The 25,425-nt window shown below is 36.6% G+C and overlaps 1 protein-coding gene across 3 annotated transcripts in view; it reads left to right on the top strand.

The window, feature by feature from the left end:
- Positions 1-256: 256 nt before the first annotated feature.
- ANGPT1 (angiopoietin 1) overlaps positions 257-25,425 on the top strand; it is a 242,046-nt gene continuing 216,877 nt past the window's right edge. Inside the window, exons 1-2 of one of the 3 annotated variants that reach the window (XM_021688349.1) lie at positions 280-312; positions 702-946. In XM_021688349.1, coding sequence (XP_021544024.1) covers positions 917-946 — 30 coding nt within the window. In that variant the 5' untranslated portion in view covers positions 280-312; positions 702-916. Of the gene's footprint in view, positions 947-25,425 lie in introns of all 3 variants that reach the window. The other 2 variants (XM_021688347.1, XM_021688348.1) reach the window with 2 other exon arrangements.

Here is a 25,425-nt window from a genome sequence, read left to right as displayed (position 1 = left end):
GCATGCACAGCAAAAGTGTATTAAGGTGGACTGCTCTATTTATTGATTTGCCCTGAATTTACTAAAGGCTGGAGGCAATTGTCTGCGGAAGGGGCGGGAGGGCCATACATGATCGAGGTCATGCGCATCTAGCCAATTTGTAAGACGATCCGCTGCTCCAAGCCTTCAGCAATCCTTAGCATAGGGGCACACTCATGCATTCCTGTCAAGTCATCTTGTGAAAGGCTGCCTGCTTCCAGCTTGGCTTGGATGTGCAACCTTAATAAAACTCACTGAGGTCTGGGAGAAAATAGCAGATCTGCTGCAGATAGGGTAGGGGAAAGGGTCTAGAATATGTACACGCAGCTGACTCAGGCAGGCTCCACGCTGAACGGTTACACAGAGAGGAAACAATAAATCTCAGCTACTATGCAATAAATATCTCAAGTTTTAACTAAGGAAACTACCATTACAGTGAAATAAAAAAAAATAACATTTTAGAACAAAGCTAACAAATGGCTAGTTTTCTGTGATTCTTCTTCAAAAGCTTTCTTTGAGGGGGAAAAAGTCAAACAAACAAGCAGTTTTACCTAAAATAAAAACTAGTTTAAAGGTCAGAAGAAAGGAGCAAGTTTTGCGAGAGGCACGGAAAGCGATTGCTGGCAGTACAATGACAGTTTTCCTTTCCTTTGCTTTCCTCGCTGCCATTCTGACTCACATAGGGTGCAGCAACCAGCGCCGAGGTCCAGAAAACGGTGGGAGAAGATATAACCGGATTCAACATGGGCAGTGTGCCTACACTTTCATTCTTCCAGAACACGACGGGAACTGTCGTGAGAGTACGACAGACCAGTACAACACAAATGCTCTGCAGAGAGATGCTCCACACGTGGAACCGGATTTCTCTTCCCAGAAACTTCAACATCTGGAGCATGTGATGGAAAATTATACTCAGTGGCTGCAAAAAGTAAGTGATTGCTTTCAGTTTCTAATTGCAGAGCCTTTTCCATGCTTGCACTGCAGCTGACTTAGAGTTCCTTAGGGGGGCATTTGTGTGTTTACCTTTTGCTCTTGGGGGCAGTGTTTGCAAATCCAAGACTGTTCTCTCTCTGTGACTTCATGGGTGAGCCAAGGTTTTCAGGCTTGTGCAAGCCTCTGAAGGTATGGTGGCAACCCATTTATGTGCCTAGCAATGGCACATTTTACGACATTTTTGGTTTCCTCTTATTTAAAATTGAGCTTGATTTTTCTGATTGTCAAAGCCCAACTTAAAAAAGAAAAGCACGTATGTCTTGAGACCATTGGTGAAAAAAGAAAATAATGACAATACTAATTTAGGATCAGAGAGATTTTACACCAGGAAATTTTCTGCAGCTAGGGTGAGAAATCATCACCAAATACTTATTTTTTCAACCTCTAGTACAGTTAATATGAAATGGAGTATATATAAAGTATGATATTTGGAGAAATTGTGTATGTATATAAAGGCAACTTAATTTTAGCAAGTAGCAGAATAGCGGAGGACAGATTTCTGTCATATTTTTTCCGTCCTTGAGAAAAAAAAAATCAGGAAGGTAAATTTTAATGTGAACTCTTCAGGAAGAGGTTGTTTGCCCGGTGTGGAAGGAGAGATTGAGCTGGTGGTTGCTGTTGCCAAAGACATGCACCTGCAGATTTGAGCTGAGCACAACATGGGCTTTGCTATCTTCCTGAAATACCTCCTTTTTCAAGACACTGTAGTCACCAACAGTGTCATGTGGGAGTCTTAAGTATCCAGATGAATGTTAATGTCGAGTATGCAATTAAAACCCATTTATAAAAGTCAAAATGAGCATTTTATTCAGTTTTTCTCTATAAATCATTTAAAAGTTTTTGTTGAAAATGTCTATTAAATTATGAACACACTTTCTGCAGTTCCTTCTTTCTTTGCTCTCTGTTTAGTTGAGTAACAGGTAAACAGCAGATAAATGTATTCAACTACGTCTGTGGAAGAGTGGCAATGTCACATTTGTGAAAATTCTTCTCTCCCACGGATCTTTGCTAAAAATCCATTTGGTGCATATAGGTAGGAACGTAGTCAGTCCAGTCTCCTTTAAGTTAGTCTGTTAAGAGAGCAAACCCTTTAAGAAGATAAGGAGAGGACAAATGCTCTATTTTTTTCCCCCCTGTGTTGTCACACTCACTTCCAACACTGCCTGCTCAATCATGCCAAGTAACAGTTATTCTACTTTTGTCCGCTAGGGACTGAACTAAGATCACTGATATTTTATTTGACAAGTTAACTGAAACTCCATAGATTCAGAGTTTCTAAACCTGGAATTGTAGTTAATCTTGCTATTGTAGACTACAGGTGAAAAAGATCAATAGGGGCAGAAGAATAGAAAGCAAACGGAATCCTGAAGCCGTTTGATAATTATACTTTAAATTTCAGGCACTAATTATAGCAGCAGTTTATAATAGGATATCTGTTTTTTCTTTGGCAAAATTTATTTTCACAGTAAACAAATTAATTTGGTTAAACAGTTTTTTACTCTTCTCAATATACCATCCATATAGTTTTTAATGAGATTTCAATCGTAAATTAGTCTGAGTTCTTTGAAGGGGCTGGGGAGGGAAATGTAGTCCCAAATTGTCCTGAGTGAGCTATTCTACCAAAAATGTAATATTTTGTTTACTTAAAACATACAGTTAAAATGGGGACTCAAGCATAGTAATGCATATTTTTTTGTTGCTATGCAATTATTCAGCAGTGATAGGGTAAATACATGATTCTGTTGGGCTTATGTCATGCACATGTTTCATATGTTAATTTATTGTGTGAAATAAATTTGATTTTTGTTTACATTGTTCTTGGTCAATGATTATGGCGTAGTTTTCAGATTATAGCCAAGCATAACTATGCAAATGTTCTTTGGTTACATTGACCCTTGCTAACGTGATTCTAGCTGATTATATGCTGAAAATGTCCCTGTTGGTTTGAGTCAGAGCAGTTTGGCTTGACTATTGTCTGTTTAAATTTGCATATCTTTTGTCATTGTTAATGCGATTGGTAGGAGGATCAAGAAACCAAATAGATTCTTTCAGCAAAGAACTTGCTAAAAAGCTCTCCCAAGTTTCCTTTAATTAGAGGTTTTTTTTTTTTTACTTTAGGTTCTAAATTTCTTGTAATGTATTTATTTTGATAATTCAAATGGAAATCTTTTTACTGTAACTATTTGGTATGCTTACTGCTGCAAATTGTACTACTTCTATTTTAATTCCGAATAGTTGTGTTAGGATAAAAAGCAATGCACTGCAGAAACTGAGGCTATCAGTGTAAATGCAATTAATTCATCCATTCAGCAAAATAATTAATCAAAGCATGGTGATTATTATGCAGTTCATGGCATCACTATCAGGAAAGTTTTTGATGCAGGATGTGTGTTATCAGTGCTAGATGCTGCTAGATGATAGTTTATGTTAATCTGATACCTTCCATGAAGTTTGGTAAACTGGATTCTTTAACAGATATTCTTCACAAGACACTGACTTCACTAAAAGTCACCTTATGAGATTTACACTTTCAAATCTCATTTCTCAACTTTTCTGGTCTTGCAACTAAATAAAATGAGAAGTAAGGTGTGCAAAGGAGCAGATGATGTGTTGGCCACCCTAAGTGTTGAAATTATTATGGAACTTATCTTTTGATATGATGGATTTCATTCAAGGAGATCAACTTTGCATAGTAACCTGTGAATTAACACCAATTGTGAGTTAGGTTGATAGCATTATTCTCACTTATCAGATGGGGAAGAGCAATATTAATAATATGCTCAAAAATCACCATTTAATTAGGTAGAACACCTAGGCTGTATGTCTGCATTTGACTCTCTTCAATCATATAGTTCTTTTCAGAATTATTAGTAAATCAAACCCAATACCTGAGAGGGACCAGGTCTTGGGATAATAACAAGAAATACAAATGGCTTTTGTGTCTTTGCCACTTTCTTGTGATTCCTTTCTACCTTTCTATAACAGAGAAATGTCTAGTGTTTAATGTCTACTTTACATCCCGTGCTTCTTGAGTTAATATTTTCTTTCTCCTGTATCCCAGAAATTCAAAAATATGTATATTTAAATACTCAGATTTAATCATATAAATTCTAGAATTTGAGGCAATGCTTAGAAGGTCTTTTGCCTTTGCCAAATGATGTCTTTTTGTTGTTGTTGAAAGTATAAATAGAGTCAAAAAACGTGCCCTGTAACAGACAACAGAGGTCTATCTACTGTAAATATTTTTTTTTTTTTAAAGATTTTATTTATTTATTTGAGAGAGAGAGAATGAGAGACAGAGAGCATGAGAGGGAGGAGGGTCAGAGGGAGAAGCAGACTCCCTGCCGAGCAGGGAGCCCGATGTGGGACTCGATCCCGGGACTCCAGGATCATGACCTGAGCCGAAGGCAGTCGCTTAACCAACTGAGCCACCCAGGCGCCCCTCTACTGTAAATATTTTACGCTAGCTAAAATTAATGAGCTGATGATTATTAGTAGAAAATGTGTTCTGAATTGCCATCCAGAATATTCTAAAGGATGAAAAATTTTTACTTGAAACACTTGGCTAAATGTTTCTATTGACAGCATTTTTTGACTAACATCCTCTATTTGTTTCAGAGAATTATGATGATCTTTTTACAATTCATGTATACAGATATTAACCTATATTAATATCCACTAGAATGTGACCTCCATGAGACCAGTGACCTTGTGTGTTTGTCTGTTGCCATATGCCCAGGGCCTTAAGCAGTATATAGTCCATAGCAGATAGACAATAAATATCTGTTGAATGAACAAAGAGATGCATTGTCTACATGTTATAGTCTATACTTTACCATGTACTATTAGCAGTTTGTTTTGGATATACAATTTACCTCCCTAAATAGATTGTGTGTTATCATTTAGGCAAGTACTACATCCTATAATTACTTTTGTCCTGATATTAATCAAAACGATATTGGGTCTAAGGTAGGTGGTGGTTAATTATCCAAATTGTACTTAGCCAGTGATCTAGGATCTCAAACTTCTGCATTCACTCTATCTTGTCCATTTAATTATTCTTTAAGAGTCAGCTTTGTTGTCAGTTTCTCTAGGAAATATACCTGCATTCCACTTCCCCTCCCAGGTTGAGCTCTCCAGTGTTATAATAAAGTTGCATGTATCATGTTCACACTGCACTTCCATGTTATGTGGCTGTTGTCATTTTCATTATTTGTTTTGAGGCCTGTTTTTCTACTCAGACTATGAGTCCCCTCGAGTGTAGTGAATGTTTCTTTATCCATATGTATCTGAAATGTTTATTGAGTGTTTGAACAATATCTCTGTTATCATCATACTATAAAAATAAAAGACATCAGGTGCTCAACTGTGTGGTGCTGGGATAAAATAATGAAAATTAGGAGACCTTGTAACTGCTTTTAGATGCTAAAATTTGCTTGAATCCTTTGTGATAGATTACTTGAGGGTCAGCTAGACGTTCCTTTGGGAGGAAAAATAATTTTGTACTTCCAGGCCAGTAGGTAACAATTTACCACAAGTAATAATGACACATATTTACATATAATATGTGCATATGTGAATATAAGTAACTGGAAATGATTTCCCATCTGTGCATTGTTTTGGGGACTGTTGATCATGCAAAATAAAGCAGAGAGGATGTTCTATGTTTTATTTGCACATATTGGGGGGGAGAAGGCTTCCTGAATGTGTGGAAAAGAGCAGACAATTGATAAGTATGTTTTTAAATATTTGTCACTAGAAGAAAATATGCATATATGATTTATACGCAGAGGTAGAAAAATATGGCAGTTGCCAAGAAAGGTGAAAGGAATAATTGCCTTTTAAATCCAGTTATAGAAATGTCCCTACCAAGTTCATTTGAGATTAACCCTTGGTTTTCAAGCCAAATAGGAACTCTTTAGTTAATACCCCTGTATTAACTTGTCAGTGAATAGTTAGGTGTTATTTTTTGCTTGTTGTATTTTAGAATCAAAAGGCAGAATAATCTTTCTGGACCCTAGAAGTTGGGCAGTTGGAGTTATAACACTCTTTGGATTTCTCTGTAAGAAGGAGCAAGCCTCTCCCCAAATGGTCTACATTGGCAGATCAGGGCAAGTAGGCCCTTTGCTATGGGTGATTGCAGCCCTTCTTTACCCCTGACTGTGCCATTTCACATTAAGCTCTTTTTAAGTAGCACTCATCTCATATGTAATTATTTGTTCAATGTAATCTGAACTAAGAATGTATCATTGTTTTCCTTAAAATTTTCCTACAGTTTTTCATTATGTAAGACTAAAATCCACATTCCTTACCATGAGGCCCTAGATGATCTGCGCCCCACCCCCCACTCCTCTCTAGATTTATCACCTTCCCTTATTCCAGTTACTAAAATGACATTAGCCTTTTTGTTATTTCTACAACGGACCAGCTTATTTCTGTCACAGGGGCTTTATGTGCTGTTCACTTATCTAGGAAAATTCTTCCTCCAGAGCTTGGTATAGATGGCTCTTTCTTTTCATTCAGGTCTTTGCTCAGAAGACATCTTTCTGGAAAGTCTTGTCTGAGTACTATTACCTTCCACCTTCCTGCATTCTGCTAAATGACATTTTGTCATATAATACTGTATTATTTCTTTGTGGCATTTACCACCATGTGACCTTTTATTGCTTATTGTTTGTCACATTATTTATTCTTTCCCCATCTACTGAGAATAAATGCCATAAGAGGTCGTTGTCTGTCTTGTTCCCTGTAGTGTATCTTACTCCTAGAAGAGTGCATGACACTTAGTAGAACCTCGGTAAATATTCGCAAAATATATTCTCCCAGACCCTGCACTCTATGAGGTAGAGATTGTGCCTGTCTTCTTCACTAGTTTTTATTTATTATTTTATTTGTTATTTTTGATAGCAGATCTACTTTTCTGGGACAATACCTAGAACATAGTTGAAAGGAATACTTTTTTTCTTTTTTAATGAATAGAGAAGTGAATGAATTCCATGAGTAGATTTGGACTATAATTAAATATACATATGAAAATGAGACTCAACTATATTCCATGTGTTACCTATCTAACTATATAATAGGAGAAATTTTAATCTTCTGAGTTTCTTTCTCTATATCAAGGATCAGCAAATATGGCCCTTGAGCTAAATCCTTCCAGCCACCTGTGTTTGTAAATAAAGTTTTATTGAAATACAACCACATCCATTCCTTAATGTATTGTCTGTGTGTTTGTAAATAAAGAAGTTTTATTGAACAGAGTCACACCCATTTGTTTATGTAGTGTCTATAGTTGCTTTCTTCCTATAAAGGCAGAATTGAGGGGTTGTAACAGAGATCAAATGGCCCACAGATCCTAAACGTTAATATCCAGCCCTTGACAGAAAAAGTTTTCTGATCCCTGTTCTATATCACAAAAGGAATATGGTATTAATATTGGGACCATTGCAAGGTAAATTGTGAGGTTTATTGTGTGGGAAAAAGATCGCCCTCCAGGAGGTCAAGTAATCTTCAGGTTCATGCCAGTTGGCCAAAAGCCTGAGTAAGCCATTTCTTGGCTTGGTATCGGGGACATGCTGTGAGGTGACATTTTAGAGGAGTACAGGCAGGGAAATTTCATGTCTTTTCTTTCCCCTGCCCATCATTATGTGGACAGAGAAATATTCCAAAAGCAAATACATGTTAGAAAAGAAAAAGCACCTGAATAACAGTACAGATCATCAGCCTCTGTGTTTACCAAGTCTGGGTGCCAGGATCCTTTGCTTTATGTACGTGTCTCAACCTGTTTGTTGTGGCATCAGCAGGAATGTTGACAAAACATCAGAGTCATTCTGTTTTCATAGAAGTGGGGCTTCAGCACAGCCTCTTACATTCAATCTATTTAGAAACCTTTCCTCCTTCTATCATTTGCTTTAGATAGAAACATTACAAGTATTCTCATTTGTATAGATGATGAGAGGGGAGGAGCAACAAGTGGGTGTTCAGCCACAATGTGCAGAGGTTGATCAGCCCCTATGCTATCATTTGCTAATTGAGGTTTTGTTTTCATTCTGCCATGGCCTTGTCTCTGTGTGGAAACATTAGCATCCTTTTCCTGGACCTTGTCTTCTTTTCTTTTTCTTAATACCATTTGCTTAGATGCACAACCCTAATTACATTCTGAGTCATTCTTGCCTTTTGTTCCAATACAAGATTATCGTTTGCTGTGAAGTTTGGAAGTTCCAAACCCTCTTTGGTTCTGGCCCCATGGTCTGAGGGAGGGAGGGCTTCTTAGTGTTTAAATCTCTTTACAAAGTGTACAAAAGATATGCCCCCTCCCTTATCAAAGAGGTTTCTAAAGAATGAAGCACTCCATGGATTATCTTTTCTTTATATTTTGAAACTTTGTGCTTAAATACTTTTCTCTAATTCTTACACAGAAATATTAGGAGTGAGAGGTTTTCAGACTTGTTTGGTCTTAGATACCTATCCAAATGATCTGATTTCTTCCTTCAAACATATGAAAAGGTAATCTTTAACAGAGAAAGTGGTGTAAAACATATAAAGCCAGACATAACGCTACTGGTAGCTAATAATGTAATCAATAACATATTTGAGCATATACCTATTTGGAAGGAAGTATTAGAGAATATAGAGTAAAATCAATGTAATAAGTGTTACTTATAAATATACGCTACATGACCACGTTACAGATTATAGGTCTTCATTGGCATGTAGTTCCTAAGTTTGTATTGAACTATTAAAAGAGCATGCAAATTAACATAAGTATCAAGCTGTATCTAAAGAAAATCAGTAGCTGAAATATCAGTAAAGTGCAAGTAAGATGTGAATATCTTGAAACTGGAATATATACAAGGAAGCCATCAAACTCACTGGTATCAAATAGGTAAGCTTACTATATATTTCTGTGGAATTGTTGGTAATATTTTTGAAAGATAATGTATTTTAAAATTTAGTTACATGTCTAGCTTAACTCATTAGGATCATGAAAGCTGAATGAGTTGAATCATAATACTAGACCCAAAGATTATTAGAGGTTTCCATTCCCAGAGAATGGATAAATATTTTAAAACTCTATATTTCACTTCCAAACCTTTAGAGCTAGTCCCCTGATTTTGTAAAACATTTTAACACTGTTCCTGTCTTCACTGTTAATATATATTGACTAGATTAAAATCCAGTAGATATTTATTATAGCTAAAGATTTGCTATAACCAGCAGACCTTGCATCCACCTTATCTCAAGTTCATAGATATAAGACATGCGAATTTTATCCTTATTACTAAATCACCAGTCTTCTCTTTGTTTTTCAATTTTACTAGGTTTTTAAATAATAACAGAACTATAATAAGCAGTAGTTTTAATATTTATTGAATAAGTGAATTATTGAATAAGTTGAATATAACTTTAAAATGTTAATAATATAGTGAAGGTTTAATATTTTTGAACAAATGAACTGATGAAGTCTAAATATTTCTTAGCAATGGAACCCTATTTCCAAGCAAATTATTAGGTAGAAGCTTGATAGGTAATCTAGATGCAAATGGAAGGGTTAGAGGAGAACTGGAGAGGGGTGCTGCCGGGACCCTCTCCCTAAGCCCCTCTCCCAGAGGCATTCCTCAGGAGACCCTATATGTTCAAAGGAATATAGTTTCAGAATGGCTACAACTGTTAGGTAGGTAAAGCTGTCAAAACCAATCTACTGGCAGACAGGAAGAATCATAACGCTTGAATATTTTTTGGCAAGTTGATGTAAAAATGTCCAAATCTGCCATATACAAAGTAGTTTAAGAATGTTAATGTATAAGATACAAAAGTACAGGTTGTTCTAGACTCTCAGAATGTTGAGGCCCACCCATACTTAACATGACCAAAATATGTTAAGATAATAGACAACTCTTGGACAATTAGTGGCAAATTGTATAACTTACCTATTTTCTAAATTATCCAATTGCATAGTAGTTTGTATTTCTTTATTTTAAATTTAGGGACATGAATTACATTGATAATACCTAATATCTCAAGCTACCATATTCACTTAGAACAGAATTCATTGTTAAGAATAGTGAAAGGAAATATAAATTTTATTTTATTTATTTTTTAAGATTTATTTATTTATTTTAGAGAGAGAGAGAATGAATGGGACGGGCAAAGGGAAAGGAAGAGAGAATCTCAGGCAGACTCCGTACTGAGCGTGGAGCCTGATGTGGGGCTGCATCTTAAGACCCTGAGATCACGACCTGAACCAAAACCAAGAGTTGGATGTTTAATTGACTGTGCCACCCAGGCATCCCAGGAAATTTGAATTTTAAGTAGGCATTTACGTATTTCCAAAATTTTCAGTGATTCTTGTTCTGTCTACTTAGCTCGTCTTTGTTTTTATTTCTGGATTATGACACCAGAAATAGGAATTTTAGAATTGCCATTTTCTTATTCATTTGTGCTGAAATATTAATAAAATACAAGTAAGATTATTTAGTATTTTTTAATGCATTTATCCTGACTGCAAAGGTTAATTTAGTTAAGACTAGATAAAACCAAACTTTCCAAACACACCTAAGCTGCAGTGTATCACAATGTTCTGAGAGAGGACAATCACGTGAAGGCCCACCTTCAGTTCTATTAACTCTGTGGAGCTTTTACTCTTTCTTTAGGAGATGAATAATACACGGTTGTTTGATATACTGAATGAGGGCTCCAAAGTCAAGCCTTATATGAATTTATTATTAACTTTCTTATTATGTTAGAAATAAAAGTCCTAATAATTTTTTCTGACCAATGGCCTGCTTTTTTCAAAAGCCTATTTCCCATTCTGTAGTGGGAGACTTCTGAGACTTGAATACCAGAAAAGAGACATAATGAGGCAGTCCTTAGAGCAGGAAAGACAAAAGGACTCAAAGGAACTCATTCCTGGCCTGCCTCTCTTTTTCATTACTCTTCTGTCCTCTGGTATTGTTTTTAGTAAAGTTCTATGTGATCCTCCTTGTACCAGTGACCATGGAGTGGAAGTGCAAGAAAGAGGATGGGCAAAAGGGAGGGTGAATGAACAAGGTGACCGGTGGTGACTGTCCCTTTATTGGGGGCAGGGGACACAGTGAGGGGTCATGGGACCATAAGCAGTGTCTGGAGGACTGCTCCATAAGAGATGGCAGTGAGTTCTGTCATGGAATTTTAGGATACAGTCATGAGTCACGGAACTAAGCACCTGCCATTAACACAGACAGCCAGTTTGCCAGTTATCTAATCAAATATGCACAAGGTAGTCTGCTAGGTACTGGGAGGCAGTGATGAATCCACTACAGTCCCTGTTGTTGAGAAGTCTAAACCCACTGAAATAGATAGTAAATGCATTGTTTGTGTCCACTGTTTTCTATGTCAGACAGACAGTTACACAGTGATGAAGTGTGCTGTACCTAAAGCCAGACTGCCTTAATTTGAATCTTGAAAGCACCACTTCGTTGCTGTGTGACCTTGGGGGCAAGTTTCTTAACTTCTCTGTGCCTCACTTTCATTACCAGTCAAATCGAGGTAATAACGATACCTAGGGTTATCGTTATTATAAGGTGATTGCTAAGAGTAAAGATGATTCACATAAATTACTTTGCGTAAGTTCTCTAACATAGTAAATGTTAAGTAAATATTAATTACTCCTTGGGGGTAGTTCTGGGTTATAGTAATAGTTAAATGTTGAACCCTTTTACCAACTATCAGGCCATTTGGAAGCACTTTACATGTATTAATCTATTGAATACTTTCAAAAGCCGTTGTGAGGTAGATAGTATTATAATTTTTCCCACATGTCAAATTAGGAAGTTGAGGCACAGAGAAAGGAAGTAACTTGCCCAGGATTACTTGGTGGCTAAGTGGTGGGGCCAGCATGCAATTCCAGGTAGTTTGGCTCCATGACCTATGCTCTTAATCAACTATGGGATTAGCTACGGCAACTTTTACTGTGTCTCCTCTTGTCAATCTTCAAACCTTAAGTCTGTTTTAAAATATTTTTCTGTAGTAGTCTTTCCACCTAAACCCTTAATTCTTTCATACTAAATATGTTTGCCCCTTTCTCAAGTACTATTTCAGTCATTTGTCCACATCCTAATTCTAAAGCTCCATGGTTAAATTGACTGTGACGTGTAGTGATGCTGCTGATTGAAGCACAATAGCCCAATTCTCTCTGCCCTCCCACAGGTCTGTTAGCAGACCAGGAATCCCACATCTGTAGTCCCTACTGCCTCTCTCCTTAGAAGCACCAGCTCTTGAAGTTACAGAGCTTAATTGAATCTGACTATTTATCTAAAAAGTTTTAAAACACACAAAAAAGGCTTACAGTTGCTTTACATGGGGTGAAGCCGCCTATTCTGAATATCCTCTGTTCAATTTAATGACCTCCCTCTTAGATTTATCTGTGGGCACTCCTTCTTGGAAAAGCAAAAGCACATCCTGGAACTTAAAATATTATTTGCATGCACTTTCTTTTGTGGGTCATTCAAGAGAGTTGTAAAAATGAGAAGAAAAGCCTTGTTTTCTAAGGCAATGACCTCTTATCTCACTTCCTATTTTATTTATCATTGTCCCTATTAATTAAAATATTTCTGGTATTTTGGTCCAATGCCATAACACTGCTACTCACAGAGAACTGTGATGGTTCTCCACTTTTTTCTGAATCTTGGAGGCCTGACCACTCAGATGCCTGGGCTTGGAGGGTGGTAGCATTTGTAGCCCATAACGATCAACTGCATAAGGTAGAAAGACTCCAAGCTACCTAATTTCCCTCTGGCCATTCTTTTTCATGGAGTCCCAAAGAAGAGAGAGGACAAAATAGGATGGGTGCAGAGGAAGGGAAGATGGATGAACAGTAGGGGACCCTCGTTTCATCTGGTCCCTTCAATTCAGCTAGATATCTATTAAATCATTCTGAACACCTGTGAATTTAACCTGAGCTCTAGGAAAAGAATTGCTGCAATTCTATAAATAGAAAAGCAACCACTTTTTGCAAGGTAGGAGATGCAGAGACATGAATCTGAGGGGATATATTGGAAGATAAACCATAAGCTGGCTACCGGAAAGTGAAATAGCCCCAGAGCACAAAATTGGAACTTTTAGAAATCTGCTCCCGTGAGGGACATCCCTGCTTGAAAGGTGTTCAGGTGGTGAAGTGGGGCAGAATCCCATGTGGGACAGTGTAGTCTCAGGATCCCCAGGGTCACAGAAAGAATGGGGGTGCCTGACTGCGGCAGAGTTCCTAAGCATTGGAACAGGGAAGCAGGCTACAATTAGTGAGCCCAGGAGTAGGCTCTCAGCTAGGTGTTGCCATAAACCATGAACCCTGGCAGGATCTGGAGACTGCTCTCCAAGTGGGGGCCCAGCAAGGGACAGCTGCTGCGAGATCCAGCTCCTTCCCTCAGGAGGAGTGGCTTGAGTGTGTGTAGAATTGGGTAAACGCTCCCCAAGCAGGGGCTCAGTGATCAACAGGGCCGAAGGGAGACCCCCCTCCCTCCCCTGGGGGGATAGGTGCAGGTGTGCACCGCAGGAGTCTGCAGAGTTTGGCACACATGAAAGGGATTGACTGCCTTTCCCTGAGGGTGCACTAAAGAGTGGGGGCTGAAATCATTCAGCTCTGGGTCTAGAAATCTGGGGGCCGCCATTTTTTACTTTTTTTTTTTCCATCCTCTAAAGCGGGGCAAAAAGCCTTCAGGGAACAAAAGCCACATAGAACAACCCAAAGCAGCTTACACTGAGCCTGGCCCCCTGGCAAGGGGCGGTGCAACATCATCCAGGCAAAGACACCTGAGGATCAGTGCAACAGGTCCCTCCCCAGAAGCCCAGTGGGATCTTCAGGTAAATACCAAGTTTATAGATCACTCAGAATCGAAAAACTCCCGCACTAAGGGGAAATGGTATATAGAATTAGAGGTTTTTTTCACATGAGTCTTTAGTCTTTCAGTTTAAAATTTTCTTTTTCTTTTCTTGTTTTTTTCTTCTCATCTAGTTTCTTATTTTATCAACTCTTTGTTTTTAAGTCTTTTTTTAATTTTCATTTTTACACGTACATTTTATAGATATATTCTTCACTTTGGCTTCCTTTCACATATATATATGTATATATGTAAGTTTTGCTTTCTTTACAATTTTGGGATTCAGTGTCTTCAAACAAACAGACTAAAATATACCCAGGACCAAGTGGATCACCCTGTTTTGTACAGCTATGAGATTATATCCCCCCCCCCACCCCTTTTTTCTTTTTCTTTTCTTTTTTGGTTTCTGAACTATTCAGAATTGTCTAGTGTGTATTTCACTTGGGTCATGGTTGATATTTTTGATTTTGTTCTCTCGTTTGTCTATTCTTCTCTGGGCAAAATGACTAGAAGGAGGAATTCACAACAAAAGACAGAGCCAGAGGTAATACTCTCTGCCACAGAATTGATATGGATATAAGTAAAATTTCAGAGCTGGAATTCAGGATAATGATTATAAAGTTACTAGCTGGGGTTGAAAAAAGCATAGAAGACACTAGAGAATCTCTTAGTGCAGAAATAAAATTTAATCAGGCCAAAATTTAAAAAATGCTTTAACTGAGATGCAGTCTAAAATGGATGCTCTAATAGGTAGGGTAAATGAGGCAGAAGAGAGAGCCAGTGATATAGAAGACAAGATGATGGAAGGGAAGGAAGCTGAAGAAAAGAGAAAAAACAACTAATGGACCATGAGGGGAGGCTTTGAGAAATTAGAGACACCATAAAGCAAAACAATATTAGAATTACTGGGGTCCCAGAGGAAGAAGAAAGAGAGGGGGCCAGAAGGTATATTTGAGCAAATCATAGCTGAGAACTTCCCTAATCTGGGGAAGGAAACAGGGATTCAAGTCCAGGAGGTAAAGAGAACCCCCCTAAAAATCAATAAACATAGATCAACACCCCGACATATAATAGTGAGGCTTGCAAATTTCAGAGATAAAGGGCTTGCAAATTTCAGGTCAGAAAGGGCTGGCATGATATATTCAGGGTACTAATAGAGAAAAACATGCAGCCAAGAATACTTTGTTGAGCAAGACTGTCAATCAGAATGGAAGGAGAGATAAAGAGCTTCCAGGACCAAAAAAAACACAAAAAACTAAAAGAATTTGTGATCACTAAACTAGCCCTGCAAGAAATATTAAAGGGGATCCTGTAAGTGAAAAGAGAACCCAAAAGTAACATAGACCAGAGAGAAACAGAGACAATATACAGAAACAGGGACTTTACATGTAATACAATGACACTAAATTCATATCTTTCAAAAATTACTCTGAATGTAAGTGGGCTAAATGCTCAATCAAAAGACACAGGGTATCCGATTGGATTAAAAAACAAGACCCATCCATATGCTGTCTACAAGAGACTCATGTTAGAACCAGACGCCTCCAGATTGGAAGTGAGGGGGAGGAGAACCATTTATCATGCTAATGGACCTCAAAAGAAAGCTAGGGTAGCAATCCTTATATCAGACAAATTATATTTTAAACCAAAGACTGCAGTAAGAGATGAAGAGGGACAGTATATCATTCTTTAAGGGTCTATCCAATAAGAAGATCTAACAGTTATAAATATTTATGCTCCTAACATGGGAGCAGCCAATTATATAAACCAATTAATAACAAAATTAAAGAAACACATTGATAATAATACAATATTAGAAGGGGACTTCAACACCCTACTCACAGCAATGGACAGATCATATAAGCAGAAGATCAACAAGGAAATAAGGGCTTTGAATGACACACTGGATCAGATGGACTTCACAGATATATACAGAGCATTCCATCCTAAAGCAGAAGAATACACATTCTTCTCAAGTGAACATGGAACATTCTCCAGAATAGATCACATACTGGGTCACAAATCAGGTCTCAACTGGTACCAAAAGATTGGGATTATCCCTTGCATATTTTCAGACTACAGTGCTTTGAAACTTGAACTCAATCATAAGAGGAAATTTAGAAGGAACTCAAATACTTGGAGGTTAAAGAGCATCCTACTAAAGAATGAATGGGCCAACCAGGAAATTAAAGAAGAATTTTAAAAAATCATGGAAACAAATGAAAATGAAAACACAACAGTTCAAAACCTTTGGGATGTGGCAAAGGCAGCCCTAAGAGGGAAGTACATAGCAATAAAAGCTTTCTCAAAAAATTAGAAAAGTCTCAAATACACAAGTTGACCTTACCCCTAAAGGAGCTAGAGAAAGAACAGCAAATAAAGCGTAAACCAAGCATGAGAAGAGAAATAATAAAGATAGAGCATAAATCAATGAACTAGAAACCAAAAGAACAGTAGAAAAGATCAATGAAACTAGAAGGTGGTTCTTTGAAAGAATGAACAAGATTGATAAACCCCTAGCCAGACTTATCAAAAGGAAAAGAGACAGGACCCAAATTAATAAAATCATGAATGAAAGAGGAGAGATCACGACCAAAACCAAGGAAATACAAACAATTTTAAGAACATATTATGAGCAATTGTATGCCAACAAATTAGACAATCTGGAAGAAATGGATGTAGTCCTAGAAACTTATAAACTACCAAAACTGAAACAGGAAGATATAGAAAACCTGAATATAGTCATAACCAGCAAGAAAATTGAAACAGTAATCAAAAATTTCCCAACAAAGACTTCAGGGCTGGATGGCTTCCCAGGGGAATTCTACCAAACATTTAAAGAAGAAATAATACCTATTCTTCTGAAGCTGTTTAAAAAAATAGAAATGGAAGGAAAACTTCCAAACTTGTTCTGTGAGGCCAGCATTACCTTGATCCCAAAACCAGACAAAGACTCCACCAAAAAGGAGAATTACAGACCAATATCCCTGATGAACATGGATGCCATCATTCTCACGAAGATACTAGCCAATAGGATCCAACAGTATATAAGAAGGATTATTCTCCATAAGCAAGTGAGATTTATTCCGGAGCTGCAAGGGTGGTTCTACATTCACAATCAATCAACGTGATACATCACATTAATAAAAGAAAGGACAAGAACCATATAATCCTCTCAATTGTTGCAGAAAAAGCATTTGACAAAGTGCAGCATCCTTTCTTGATTAAAACTGTCCAAAATGTAGGGATAGAGGGAACATACCTCAGTATCATAAAAGCCATATACGAAAAGCCCACAGTGAATATCATTCTCAATGGGGAAAAACAGAGCTTTTTCCCTAAGGTCAGGAATACGACAGAGATGCCCACTTTCACCACTGTTGTTCAACATAGTACTAGAAGTCCTAGCTTCAGCAGTCAGACAACAAAAAGAAATAAAAGACATTCAGATTGGCAAAGAAGAAGTCAAACTCTCACTCTTCACAAATGACATGATACTTTATGTGGAAAACCCCAAAGACTCCCCCCCAAAATTGTTAGAACTCATGCAGGAATTCAGCAAAGTGGCAGGATATAAAATCAATGCACAGAAATCAGTTGCATTTCTATATGTAAACAATGAGACAGAAGAAAGAGAAATTAAGGAATCAATCCCATTGACAGCTATACTAAAACCCATAAGATACCTAGGAATAAACCTAACCAAAGCAGTAAAAGATCTGTACTCTAAAAACTACAGAACACTTATGAAAGATATTGAGGAAGACACCAAGAAATGGAAAAACATTCCATGCTCTTAGATGGGAGGAGTAAATATTGTTAAAATATCTATGCTACCCAGAGCAGTCTACACATTCAATGCAATCCCTATCAAAATACCATTGATATTTTTCACAGAGCTGGAACAAATAATCCTAAAATTTGTATGAACCAGAAAAAAAACCAAATAGCCAGAGGAATCTTGAAAAAGGAAACTAAAGCTGGTGGCATCACAATGACAGACTTCAAGCTATATTACAAAGCTGTAATCCTCAAGACAGTATGGTACTGGGTGCAAAAACAGACACATAGATCAATGGAACAGAATAGAGAACCCAGAAATGCACCCTCAACTCTGTGGTCAACCAATCTTCTACAAAGAGGGAGAGAATATCCAATGGAAAAAGGACAGTCTCTTCAATAAATGGTGCTGGGAAGATTGGACAGCCACATGTAGAAGAATGAAACTGGGCCATTTTCTTGCACCATACACAAAGATAAACTCAAAGTGGATGAAAGACCTAAATGTGAGACAGGAATCCATCAAAATTTTAGAGGAGAACACAGGCAGCAACCTCTTTGACCTCGGCTACAGCAACTTGTTGCTAGACATGTCTCCAAAGGCAAGGGAAACAAAAGCAAAAATGAACTGTTGGGACTTCATTAAAATTAAAAGCTTCTGCACAGCAAAGGGAACAGTCAACAAAACTAAAAGGCAACCTATGGAATGGGAGAAGATATATGCAAATGACATATCAGATAAAGGGCTAGTATCCAAGGTATATAAAGAACTTAAAAACTCAACACCCAAAAAACAAATAATCCAGTCAAGAAATGGGCAGAAGACATGAACAGACATTTCTTCAAAGAAGACATCCAAATGGCCAACAGACACATGAAAAAATTCTCCACATCTCTTGGCATCAGAGAAATACAAATCAAAACCACAATGAGACATCACCTCATACCAGTTAGAATGGCTAAAATTAACAAGTCAGGAAACAACAAATGTTTGCAAGGATGCAGAGAAAGGGGAACTCTATTACAGCATTGGTGGGACTGCAAGCTGGTACAGCCACTCTGGAAAACAGTATGGAGGTTCCTCAAGAAGTTAAAAACAGAGCTATCCAATACTCAGCAATTGTACTACTACAAGTGTAGCGATCCGAAGGGGCACCTGCACCCTAATGTTTATAGCAGCAATGTTCACAATAGCCAAACTGTGGAAAGAGCCCAGATGTCCATCAACAGATGAATGGATACAGAAGATGTGGTATATATGGAACAGAATATTACTCAGCCATCAGAAAGGATGAATACTTGCTATTTACATCGACGTGAATGGAACTGGAGGATATTATACTGAGCGAAATAAGTCAATCAGAGAAAGACAATCATCATATGGTTTTACTCATATGTGGACTATAAGAAACAGCACAGAGGATCATAGGGGAAAGGAGGGAAACTGGATGGGAAGTCATCAGAGAGGGAGAAAAACCATGAGAGACTCTTAAGTATAGGAAACAAACTGAGGGTTGCTGGAGGGGAGGTGGGGGGGTTAATTGGGTAATGGGCCTTTAGGAGGGCATGTGATATGATGAGCACTGGGTTTTATATGCAAACGATGAATTACTTACTGAACTCTACATCTGAAACTAATGATGTACTATATGTTGGCTAACTGAATTTAAATTAAAAAAAAGAAAAGAAAAAAATAGAATGGGGGCAAAGTACAATTCAGGTATGCTTTTCATCAACCTTCACATAGTAGGATGGATTAAAACACATTAAGGAGAAAAAAAAAAAAATCAGTGTGTATCTACTTGCGTGACCTGAGTTTTCCATGGAATGCTGACAATCAGCAGTGTGTGGCAGATCAATGTTATAGGTGCCCCATAGCTACCGGTAGGATGTATACATAAATAAATGCATGCTGTGGTGCTCAGATTATTTAGGGGCAACTTTTGGTCAGTGATATGGTCTGAAAGATTAGTGTTAATGCTGAATAACCAGGACCTTTTCCCAATGTGCAGGAAATTATTAAGTTAAGGAGTATAACTATCTTAATTTTAAGGGTTTCTTTCTTTATGATATGTACCATGTCTGATACTTTTTATCTCCTCTCAAGAGTTAGCTGACAAAAACAACGAAAAAAAAAGAAAAGAAAAAGTTCATTGACAAAATAGCAAATAAATATTAATAGAAGCTGGGAATTGACCTCCTATATTTACTGGTATAGTTGGTACTTTATGTGGACACATGATTAGGATGTGATTTATCTCATCCATTTAGCACAATCACATTCCCTGCCAATGAAATTACTATTGCTTTGTGTATGGAATAAATCAATTTATCTGCAAAGAGGACAATGGATATCAGATATTCTTCAGCAAAGCAAGTATGAAAATGACATTCTATATTAAGAAAGGTGCTTAGTAATAAATAGGGTATTAATAAGTCTACCTTCATTAAGCAATATCATCATCCATACAGATAAGCACATTTTTATAAATAGTAGGTATTATCATATCCATTTTGTAGATAAACAGAGGACCAATGAAATAAAATGATTTTTTAAAAATTATACATTTACTTTGAGACAGATGTAGAATTTGAACCCAGGCGTTCTGAGTATCTAAATCTAAAGCTTTTTATTGTTCATGCCTCTTTCACTTTTCTTTCACAAATTAAAACAAGCTTTTGACTGACAGAGAGTAGGGAAGAGGTTCAAATAAATGATGTTTTCCTCTAAGTTTTTGGAGAATATATTCAGAATAAATAACCTTCTTTAGATACTGGAATAATTTGCCAAACATGAATGAGAATTGCTTTAAGAAAGTTACTATTCTTAGGAAAACTACTTCCTAGCACTATTCCTGACTGGACGCAAAATTTTATTTAATTGTAAAAATACGTCAGATGCAAATAACTAATTGTTGTTTTTACATTTTTTCAAATAAGTGAGTTGCTTACACAAACTGCCTCAATTGATGTTACCCAGGTATGAATATACAAATAAAGGTAACATTTTAAGCTAGTTTATCTGAAACACTACATTGTAGGGCTAGGCTATATTTCTTTCAGTTAAAGACCAAATAGGAATAAAATATAGTCAATAAAGGAGATTGTTTAACACTTCAATATTAATGAATTAGGTCCTGTTTATAATATTTTTTTGGAAAATGACCATATGTCATATGTGTATTTATTTTAGTTTAGTTGTTCAGAATATAAAAGTAAGCATTGATCCCAGGTTTATGTTTGGAAAAAAAGAACAGAAAATTAATAAACACTGTGAAAGTAGAACTGTCATTATCTCTTCTTGACAGTCAAGATAAACTAATGAACTAAGAAGACTTTGATTCCAATAAATGATAAAAGTTGAAAGTGGAAGTGGAAATCCCACACTCAGCACTCAAAAAAAACTCTTAACTGAGGACTGAGTATATATATAGGAGCTGAGAGGGCTCCATGTCAGAGAGAAAGGGAAATTCTTTATTTTGTGATCATCATGTTTCATATGGGACTCAAGCTTACATACTTTGAGTTCACAAATTAAACCTGTGGAGTTTATAAGAGAAAAGATCACTATGGAAATTAATTATCTTAAGCATAAATATCCCTGTATATTCTTCTACTATTTTGAAATGCCTTCTTCTGTATCTAACTTTGCAAGTCATGGCCAAAAATATATCAGAGGCAACTAAAAAATTCAAATAAACTCTATAAGACAAATTGCTTGCACTTAAGTAATTTACCAAATATTTTGAGAATTTGAGAATTTCTCTTCTGTTCAAATATAAAATATCCTCTGTGGAAACGAGATTAATATGTGCTTGGTTCTTTTCTGATTACTGGGCAATTGAGAAATCAATGGCAAGGAGGTAATTTTCTATCAGGAGGGCATACCAGTTCTACCTGTCCATCCAGTGGGGTGTATCAGAATCTTTTCGGAAGGTGTAGTTTGAAAAATCACACATAGTTTTTAAATTTAGAAATGAAAAAAATCCCCACCATGTTTGGGTACTAAAACTATGCAAAGAAAATACAATTTTTAAATTTAACATGGTGGAAAGAGTAGAAGTTAAAGTTAAAACAAGACCAGAAGGTAATTATTGGTTGTATTTTCCAAAGATGGTTATAATAGTATTATATGTATATATAGTATTATGTCATAAATAGTATCGTGTCTGCATGTCATTATGCCATAAAGAATTCCCTTCTCTTTGAATCTGGCTGAGTCATAAAAGGCAATTAAGTTTCCATGTTGTTCATTACAATACTCATGCTTGGAGCCCTGAGCTGCCTTATTCGAAGTCCATCTACCTTGAGGTCACCATGTTGTGAGGAAATCAAGCCACATAGAGAGGCCACGTGTAGGTTCTCTGGCTAACAAATCCCTGTTTTTGAGTCATTCCAGCTCAGGCTGTAGACAGTGAGTGAATGAGCCTTCAGATGATTCCAACCCCCATTCACTCACATTACGTCCAGATGTGGAGTTAAAGTCCCAGGCATCATGGAGCAGAAACAGCCCATTCCCAGTGTGCCTTGTCTGAAATCCTGACCCATAGAGTCTGTGAGCCTAATGAGCATAATGGAATGGTTGTTACAAGCCACTCAATTTGGAGGTAATATATTAATGCAACAATCATGACTCGAATAGCCCCCATTTCCATAGGCATACATGCAAGGGTTTACTGTGGTACTTACTACTATGGTAGTCCTTGAAGAACAATACATTAGACATGAATTCTGCCTTCCAGAAGCTCACATTTCAGTAAGGCTCATGATATGGGTAGAATGTCATAAGTGTTTTTTTTCTTTTTTTTAAGATTTTATTTATTTATTTGACAGAGAGAGAGACACAGCGAGAGAGGGAACACAAGCAGGGGGAGTGGGAGAGGGAGAAGCAGGCTTCCGGCGGAGCATGGAGCCTGATGCGGGGCTCGATCCCAGGACCCTGGAACCATGACCTGAGCCGAAGGCAGATGCTTAACGACTGAGCCACCCAGGCGCCCCATAAGTGTTGGTTTTTAAACCAAAATTTTTACTACCTTTCTCTATTCTTATAAGGTATTTCAGGTTCACATAAATTAAGATTCAATAAATATAACTTGAAGACTGCATATATCTTTGTGCTCCTTTGAGTAAAATAGTTATTAGTAAGGATTTTTCTTACCTTCAAAATAGAATTTGTAAAAATCCTCTGAGCCTTCCTAAACTCCAAGTCGACCAGATGTCCGTAATACCAAAATGCTATACTGTATAGTTTATGTGAGTCTTAATGCTTACATTATTTGCAGTTTTTCTATCATCTAAAATTTGTAAAAATCTCAGTGAATTCAGATTTTTGGGAATCAAGGCATGAAGCTATTTTATAACTATTTACTACTTAACCTGTCATGATTAGGCTGTAAGTTTAAATTCAGATGTTTCTGAAAGCTGTTATTGAGCACGGCTGACTGGTGGTCTCCCAAATGTAAAATGAGTTAGCAGCATCTGTTCAATTCCCAGTGGTTTGGAATTCCTGCAATAAAATCCATCCCAGATTCTCCCCTTCTTAACTGATGAGCAAAGGATGTGGATTTGAATGAAACAGGTATGGAAACATTCTTTAAATATACAAAGTGCTTTGCTTATTACATTATATATTGGTTGAAACTTATTGGAAAACAACATAACAGTAAATATAAAGAACATAAATATTTTTTTTTTATAAACTTTGACTCAGTAATCCTACTTCTGGGAATCATTCCCAAGGAAATAATTCAAAAGAAGTAAAAAGTAATATATATGAACATATTCATTGCAGCTATCATAGCAGGAACACTGGAAACAAATATTATTATTTATTTGGTATTTACTATGATACCTTGCACCCATGGTCTCTAACCCTAAAAAAATTCTGAAAGATACAAAATATTATCTACAACTTCAAATGAGGAAACCATGCATAATCTCCCACAAGCAGTAAATAGTAGAACCAGCAGACACTTCAATCTAGGATTCTCTGATGAAAAGCCATGCCTTCAGTGACACCACGACTGCATCTGTTAAAAATGTTTTTTGACAAGAGAAAATTCCCACAAAATGTTGAGTGAAAATGTATGTATACCTGAATAATTATAACAATGAAAGTATTAGCTAATATTTTGAGCATGTAGTATGTACCACACCTGGAACAATTTAAAGATATTAGTTTATTTGATCCTTGCAACTCTGTACATAGATATGTCATTGTTCTAATTTTAGAAAAACTACATATATTATAGCTCTGACTTTGTGTGATGAGAATGGGTGGTGGAGAGGTGGTTGTATATTTGTAAGTATATGCATAAAAACCATGGACAGGAAACACATCCAAAACATTCACAGTGATTCCTTTTGAATGGTGCAGTTGAATATTTTTTATTTTCTCCTTTATGCCCATTGTATTTATTGTGCAGTATGAACATGTGCCACTTTTATAATCAAAGTAATGTAAACTTTATTTTTTAAAGAAATATGGGTATATCTAGACTGAGGTCAAGTGAAGTAGAGATGTTGGGAAATTAACCATGTTAAAATTCACATCAGTTTTCAAAATAACTGTTCCCAGGGCAAGATAAATATGGATGAGCCTTTAGAAATAGTAACAAAATCAGTAGGTAAAAGAAATCTAGAAGAAATGTTTGGACCAGGATTTCAGTAACTTCACATACTCCCCACTCCCACCAAGCAGCTACCTTCCTATAAGACCCATTTCTGAATCCACTTTCTTCATATAGTGGTCATTTATTCATTTCTTACCAGTTTTCTCTTCTTTCTTCCCTTTTCTCTACTTTTGTGGATAAATTGATGTTGAAAGCTCTGAAAATGGTGAATTACACATAGAAATTGGGTTCAGGTAGTCCTTTTTTATTCAAAGGAAGAAATATATTTTAAAGAATTTTATTTATAGAAAGATAAGTTATAAAACAGAAGGTGAATGGGTGACCTAGGTTTGTAGGATATAAACTCAGGATTAAATGTTCCAGGATTTGATGTAACAATGAGAGCAGAAAGGCATATGAAAGAGAGATTAAAGAAGTTATAATTATATGGCATGGTATGTATGAAATTACTTTGCAAGATCTTAATATCTATCCCGGTGCAAGCTGCATTGGGCAACCAGAGCTTTTTCCAAAAGTCAAAACCCATTCATGCCATCTTCTAGTTAAAATGCATTAGTGGTCCCAAAGTACCCTCATATTGAGGTTCAAACACCATACCTTACTTAAACTGGCCTTTAGTCTCATCTCTCATGTTTTCTCCATGGTTTGCTATGTTCTAACCATATCTAAATCCTAGAAGTTGTATTACACTATCATGATTTATTTTCTTCCTTAACTTTGTGGATTCTATGCTGCAGCAAATTCCTTGCATCTCTCCTGCCCCATACTCCATATAGTATTAAATAAATGATTGGATGTTAAGATGGATGTTTAAAGGGATAAATTAATAAGTAGGTGTGATACTTATTAATAAGTAGGCATGATAAGTATTGTGACACTGGGACTCACTCTTAAGCAATGGAATTTGATAGGAAAGGTGATTAACAAAATAATAGAAACTTACTGCCAATTTTTTTTTAAGTTGATCCATAGCAGTTTATTTTATGAGACCTGTACTATTTGGCCTGTAATTTTACATCTTTGTTATATTCAAATTCCTGTTGCAAGATACTAGTGATTAATCATAATACTTTTTTTGAGATTTGAACGTTTTCTTTCTTTCTTTCTTTCTTTCTTTCTTTCTTTCTTTCTTTCTTTCTTTCTTTCTT

This window comes from Neomonachus schauinslandi, chromosome 4 (assembly GCF_002201575.2).
Source record: "Neomonachus schauinslandi chromosome 4, ASM220157v2, whole genome shotgun sequence".
In the NCBI taxonomy this organism is placed as follows: domain Eukaryota; kingdom Metazoa; phylum Chordata; class Mammalia; order Carnivora; family Phocidae; genus Neomonachus; species Neomonachus schauinslandi.
The sequence above is the reverse complement of the archived record's forward strand: the minus strand, read 5'-3'. Positions and strand labels throughout refer to the sequence as shown.